The following is a 7,390-nucleotide window of genomic DNA, read 5'->3' as shown; positions in this document are numbered from 1 at the left end:
GAAATGTGGCCAGGACTGTCTGGGTAATAGACCAAATCTTATGTCCATTCTAACAAGCAATATGGTGTTAGGTCTAATAAATACCAAAACACATTGCGCTCATTAGGCGTGTGTGTGTGCGTGTGTAATATGACATTGTAGACTACTGAACTGTGTCACCTGAACTGCAGTACCATCCCATTTAATTCAATCAAACTGTATATACAGAATATACAGTTGAAGTCGGAAGTTTACATACACTTAGGTTGGAGTCATTAAAACTCGTTTTTCAACCACTCCACAAATTTCTTGTTAACAAACTATAGTTTTGGCAAATTGGTTAGAACATCTACTTTGTGCATGACACACGTAATTTTTCCAACAATTGTTTACAGACAGATTATTTCACTTATAATTCACTGTATCACAATTCCAGTGGGTCAGAAGTTTAAGTTGACTGTGCCTTTAAACAGCATGGAAAATTCCAGAAAGTTATGTCATGGCTTTAGATGCTTCTGATAGGCTAATTGACATCATTTGAGTCAATTTGAGGTGTACCTGTGGATGTGTTTCAAGGCCTACCTTCAAACTCAGTGCCTCTTTGCTTGACATCATGGGAAAATCAAAAGAAATCAGCCAAGACCTCAGAAAAGAAATGGTTCATCCTTGGGAGCAATTTCCAAATGCCTGAAGGTACCACGTTCATCTGTACAAACAAAAGTATGCGAGTATAAACACCATGGGACCACGAAGCTGTCATACCGCTCAGGAAGGAGAAACGTTCTGTCTCCTAGAGATGAACATACTTTGGTGCGGAAAGTGCAAATCAACCCCAGAACAACAGCAAAGGACCTTGTGAAGATGCTGGAGGAAGCGGGTACAAAAGTATCTATATCCACAGGAAAACGAGTCCTATATCGACATAACCTGAAAGGCCTCTCAGCAAGGAAGAAGCCACTGCTCCAAAACAGTCATAAAAAAGCCACGGTTTTTCAATTTATAACATTTTTGACGTGTTTTTCTGTATTTTTTGTTGTTGTTATTCTGTCTCTCACTGTTCAAATAAACCTACCATTAAAATTATAGACTGATCATTTCTGTCAGTGGGCAAACGTACAAAATCAGCAGGGGATCAAATACTTTTTTCCTTCACTGTATGTAAACTTCCGACTTCAACTGTATAAGCTATAACACTTTTCACAACAATATTCTCACACAGACAATCCTTATCTAAATACTGTTGGAGGGGTTCAGGGGTCACAGGCTGCTTTTATCATGTTCTGTGGGTGTTCAGCTCTTCTCCAGTTCTGGGTTCAGCTCATTAGTGTAATGTAGACATTTAGGGAGTTCAATTCTCATTCTATAGTATGTATGTACTATATGGGCTCCTCTTCAGGTTGCAAACACTTTGATTACAGAAGCTGGAAAGGTCACTGCATATGAGAAACTTTTAGTCGGTCTGCTTGAGCCAGCTCATTTTTGTGTGGTAGTAATCCTGTTTTATGAGGGGAATGTAAATACTGTTTACTTGATCCAATCCTATTTCAGATTCTGATGGAAAGATAAAACAGTTCTATGATCTTTTTCAGCGATCATATTTCAAATAACACCAGTCAGGTGTAAAGTAACGGGGAAAAAAATATTTGAAGTACTTCTTCAGTAGTTTTTTGGGGGATATCTGTACTTTACTTGAGTATTTAGTTTTGACAATTTTTACTTTTTCTCCACTACATTCCTAAAGAAAATGTGTACTTTTTACTTCCATACATGTTCCCTGACACCCAAAAGTACTTGTTACATTTGGAATGCTCAGGCAGGACAACAATATGGTCCAATTCACGTACCTATCAATATAACAAGTTGTCATCCCTACTGCCTCTGATCAGGCAGACTCACTAAACACATTGTTTCTTTATGTAATTGTTGTACTGTATGTGTCTATAGTTTTGTTCAATGTTGTGTTAGTGTATGTAAGTTGTTTTGTCTGAAACTTTGTTCCCCCTGCTGCTGTTTCACCAGGTCTCTCTTAAAATCTATTTTTCATCTCAATGGGAAAAAACGGTATAAATAAAGGTTAAATTGAAATAAAAAAAACTGTAAATTGTTTCTGAATGTTGTGAGTGTGCCTCTGGCTGTCAGTAAATACAATTTAAAAAAGACAACCATAACGTCTGGTTTGCTTAATATAAGGTATTTGATGTATATAATTTACTTTAACTTTTTACCTTTACTCAAATATGACAATTGAGCCCCCCCTAAGAGTGTGCAAAGCTGTCATCAAGGCAAAGGGTGGCTACTTTGAAGAATCTCAAATATAAAATATATTTTGATTTAACATTTTTTTGGTTACTGCATGAGTCCATGTGTTCTTTCATAGTTATGATGGCTTTACTATTATTCTACAATGTAGAAAATAGTAAAAAATAAAATTAAAAAAAACCCATGTGTGTCCAAACCTTTGACTGGTACTGTATATTTTGGATCAATTGTTGTGAAAAATGTCTCCAAACAAAATGAATGCAGAATAAAAAGTTTTGAATATAAAACGTGCTACATTACTAGTGTTACCAGTTTGTAGTTTTGTATAAAAAGTGTTAAATTCACCACATACAAAGTGATAGAATATAACTTTAATGCTCCATTCCATACACTACAGCTTTGGTTTGTTTTAATATTTAGTCAACAGGGGGCAGCAAAGGCCCATTAACAGGAATTCAGGTACAAAACAGTACCTGCTACCTTTTTTACGTTTGTAGTTGGAGTATTGAACTACATATCGTTGAACTTATCATTGAACTAAATGCAAATCTTGGTAGTGTTTTCAGTAGTGAATTACTTTCTTGCTATGTAGCAGTGTAGTTGAGTACTGGAACTACACTACTTATTTAGCAAAAATAAAATATGGGTGAAGAAAGCAATAACGATTTTTATAGCCAAGAAACCACAGCCTGTCATTTCCAATGGGAGCAAATGAATCCTACTGGGCAGAGCCTATTGGCACGTTCTAGCATGCATTTGGATATTTCGGCAGGTAGCCTAGTGGTTAGAGCGTTGGACTAGTACCCGAAAGGCTGCAAGATCGAATCCCCAAGTGGACAAGGTAAAAATCTGTTCTGCCCCCTGAACACTTCCTAGGCCGTTATTGAAAGTAATTTTTTCTTAGCTGACTTGCCTAGTTAAAGGTAAAATAAAAATGTCTGTTACAATGCCTCTGAAGTGCGCACCCATGCACTAAAAGTTATGGAAACTTGGCAAAGGGTAGTCTCATGATACTGTTGTCTAAATTACACATTCACGTAGCATAACCCCAAAGTGAGCCGTCTTGCAATTTGACTTCAGATTTATATTCTTACAAAATATATTTAATTAAGACTATATAGCCCACGTGTCACTTTTAGTGTACCTTAACTTCCAGCGGGAATCAATTGGTAGCATGGTATACTACATTTTCAGAGTAGCTTCCAACACTACATTTCTTCATTTTACCCACCATAAAAAACTAAATCCTAGTGGAGTTGATCTGACAGGAAAATTGCCCCTTACCATCAGTATGGCACAGAAGTTGATTTGGAGCGTGAGACTAGGAATATGGTGGCTACATTGTCAAATGTAGACCAGATAAGTCGAGTTGCTCCAGCTTTAAAACCAATGAAGTAATACCGTGGCAGAATTAATTTGACAAAAAAATAAATCACTAAACCATCCTGCGATACACCGCTGTAAATAAGGCATAGGTAAGTAATACGCGTGAACTGCTCCTGACCACTCATAGGCAGCTGTATTCACACTGCAAGTGTGAATTAAAGTACCATCTTCATGAATGACCTCATTCAACCAATTAAAGATTAAGTTGCATTGTTTCAAATCAGAACATTTCAGAAAGCTATGAAAACACTGAACAATTTAATTAAATGCATTAATTTAGCCTTTAATGACTTCAATAAAAAAAACATGTGAAAATGAAAACATTTGTCAGAACAGAAGCAGGGGAAACTTTCACTGTCCTCCCCTGAGACGCAGCACAAGATGGAGGGTGGACTCTTTCTGGATGTTGTAGTCGGAGAGGGTGCGGCCGTCTTCCAGCTGCTTCCCGGCGAAGATCAGACGCTGCTGGTCTGGGGGGATGCCCTCCTTGTCCTGGATCTTGGCCTTCACATTCTCAATGGTGTCACTGGGCTCCACCTCAAGGGTTATGGTTTTACCGGTGAGGGTCTTGACGAAGATCTGCATGCCTCCCCTGAGACGCAGCACAAGATGGAGGGTGGACTCTTTCTGGATGTTGTAGTCGGAGAGGGTGCGGCCGTCTTCCAGCTGCTTCCCGGCGAAGATCAGACGCTGCTGGTCTGGGGGGATGCCCTCCTTGTCCTGGATCTTGGCCTTCACATTCTCAATGGTGTCACTGGGCTCCACCTCAAGGGTTATGGTTTTACCGGTGAGGGTCTTGACGAAGATCTGCATGCCTCCCCTGAGACGCAGCACAAGATGGAGGGTGGACTCTTTCTGGATGTTGTAGTCGGAGAGGGTGCGGCCGTCTTCCAGCTGCTTCCCGGCGAAGATCAGACGCTGCTGGTCTGGGGGGATGCCCTCCTTGTCCTGGATCTTGGCCTTCACATTCTCAATGGTGTCACTGGGCTCCACCTCAAGGGTTATGGTTTTACCGGTGAGGGTCTTGACGAAGATCTGCATGCCTCCCCTGAGACGCAGCACAAGATGGAGGGTGGACTCTTTCTGGATGTTGTAGTCGGAGAGGGTGCGGCCGTCTTCCAGCTGCTTCCCGGCGAAGATCAGACGCTGCTGGTCTGGGGGGGATGCCCTCCTTGTCCTGGATCTTGGCCTTCACATTCTCAATGGTGTCACTGGGCTCCACCTCAAGGGTTATGGTTTTACCGGTGAGGGTCTTGACGAAGATCTGCATGCCTCCCCTGAGACGCAGCACAAGATGGAGGGTGGACTCTTTCTGGATGTTGTAGTCGGAGAGGGTGCGGCCGTCTTCCAGCTGCTTCCCGGCGAAGATCAGACGCTGCTGGTCTGGGGGGATGCCCTCCTTGTCCTGGATCTTGGCCTTCACATTCTCAATGGTGTCACTGGGCTCCACCTCAAGGGTTATGGTTTTACCGGTGAGGGTCTTGACGAAGATCTGCATGCCTCCCCTGAGACGCAGCACAAGATGGAGGGTGGACTCTTTCTGGATGTTGTAGTCGGAGAGGGTGCGGCCGTCTTCCAGCTGCTTCCCGGCGAAGATCAGACGCTGCTGGTCTGGGGGGATGCCCTCCTTATCCTGGATCTTGGCCTTCACATTCTCAATGGTGTCACTGGGCTCCACCTCAAGGGTGATGGTCTTGCCTGTGAGGGTCTTCACGAAGATCTGCATCTTTACACCTGAATAGACAGTGAAACGTAATTACCAGACCAATTTATTTATTAAAGCATACCACTGACGTCAATTTCCGCAAGATGAAAACATTATACTTTGCTAGCTACTGGGGTAAAGTAGCAATTGTTTGAACTGCGTAGCGATCGTTTCGCTTCCGAATTCGATCGGGCGCCATTTTGTTAGTCCAATTTGTTCAGCCAGCTAAAAATACGTTAACGAAAGAAGCATACAAATTGGGGAGAAAAAAAAGAAGGACAACCATAGTCATGGTTAGCAAACTAGTAAAATGGTAAGACATACGAGGCGTATAGTAACAAGGCTTTATTTAAAATTTGGGCACAAAAATCAAAATATTTGTTAAGGGAAGGGTGAAAGACGACGGTTGGTGAACAAAACCATTCGACAAAACTAGGTCAAGCCGAATTCTAGCAAGTAACGTTACAACCCTAGCACAGTAGTTAACACATGACTATCTGTAAAATACAAAAGTTAACACTAATATCAATATCGAATGTATCTACTTACGATAACCTCGAAGTAAATTTCACAAACACGTCTTCTTAGAAACTCTTCTTATTCTGCGTTCAATATGATTCACGAAGGGCGCGGACACTGTATTTATACCAAGAAAACATTGCGACGTGGAAAAGCGTCATGTGACAATATCCATCCGCGATTGAAAATATAGTCCGTGCTTTAACCTTAAACTTACAATATAAATGTAATTCATTCGAATAAATACACATATAACACATACACGAATTATCGATTAAGAAAATATGATTTTAAAACAATTACTCTCGGCGGAGTTACATTTATTTAATGTGTGCTGAGATGTCTCTAGAAATTGCTAGAACCACCCACATCAAGAACCCCCTCCAGTAAGTCTGTGATTGGACGCTTATATTGTTTGTCTGAACAACGATTGGTGGATACTGTGTTGGTAATGTGACTTTTTTCAAACCTGTCTGACTGTACCGTGAACTGTGTCAACAACACTGATATGTTGGAAAAGCCAGCTACATAAAAAACAAACGTGGTTTGTGTCATTTGAGATTTGAGAAACTGTAAAAACAGTTTTAGGCTCAAATGATTATTTCCTTTGTTTCCAATTCACAATGTTTTCTTAGTATAAATACAGTATCAGTGTTGAGGGATAATTAATGAAACAATGGAAACTTTTGACACTTGTGTGTTATGCATTTTAACAACATGTACTGTCTGTCTCATCTATTGATATAGGTCTACTCATATCAACACCAAGACACACCCCTTCATTCACGCTATATGGCACAACCTGTTCAAAACAATTATTTGTCAGTTGTCACATTTGCTTAATGTAAACATATTATATAGAGAGCAAATGTCATGGTATTTCCCAATCCTAAAAAAATCCCAAAATACTTCTGAATGTAGAGCAGAAACTTGTAGCATGAGGTCCAGCCTCCAGCAGATGAGAACATGTTTCCCTGCTTGATCTGCACAAGTAAAGTATGTCAGGTTGAAGAGAAAGCTGACACTACTACCAGTACAGGTCTCTACCTTTCTTGCTCTACAGAGCACCTCCATGAGAAATGAATGAGAAATTCAGAGATATAAAGCAGAATGAGAAAAAAAAACATACCGGCATGAAGGACCAAACTATTTTCAGACAGAACAACATGAGGATTGTAATGTATAGGCTATTTACAGTGCATGGTAAATATAGGTTGCTTGGTAACACACCATAGTAACTAAATACTGGTTTGCCCCACAAGTAAGTGCATATATTTTTTGAAGGCCAGATATATACTTTTAAATGAAATTAATTACATTGTTTCAACTTTGAACGACTCCTTTGACTCCTGATTCAGGATGAGATACAGATCAACCCAGTTCTAACCTTCATCATCCTTACCCAATAACAAATCTGGTTTGGATTGAATTTACACTATTGATTCAGTTGGTGAACGATTGCACCGTTGGAGGTCATGTCCAAATGTATACATTTGTTTATTCAGAATGAACAAGGCAGAAATTGTAAAACGGTGCTCTTTG

At 40.3% G+C, this 7,390-nt stretch overlaps 1 protein-coding gene across 1 annotated transcript; it reads right to left on the bottom strand.

Annotated features, from left to right (window-relative positions):
• Positions 1–3,886: 3,886 nt before the first annotated feature.
• LOC106603500 (polyubiquitin-C) lies at positions 3,887–6,196 on the bottom strand. The gene is given in 3 exon segments (XM_014197272.2): positions 3,887–4,785; positions 4,787–5,358; positions 5,879–6,196. Coding segments are annotated over 2 exon segments (1,374 nt in total). The 5' UTR covers positions 5,351–5,358; positions 5,879–6,196; the 3' UTR covers positions 3,887–3,975.
• Between the last annotated feature and the right edge of the window lie 1,194 nt (positions 6,197–7,390).

This window comes from Salmo salar, chromosome ssa04, assembly GCF_905237065.1.
Source record: "Salmo salar chromosome ssa04, Ssal_v3.1, whole genome shotgun sequence".
Taxonomy (NCBI): Eukaryota; Metazoa; Chordata; class Actinopteri; order Salmoniformes; family Salmonidae; genus Salmo; species Salmo salar.
The sequence above is the reverse complement of the archived record's forward strand: the minus strand, read 5'-3'. Positions and strand labels throughout refer to the sequence as shown.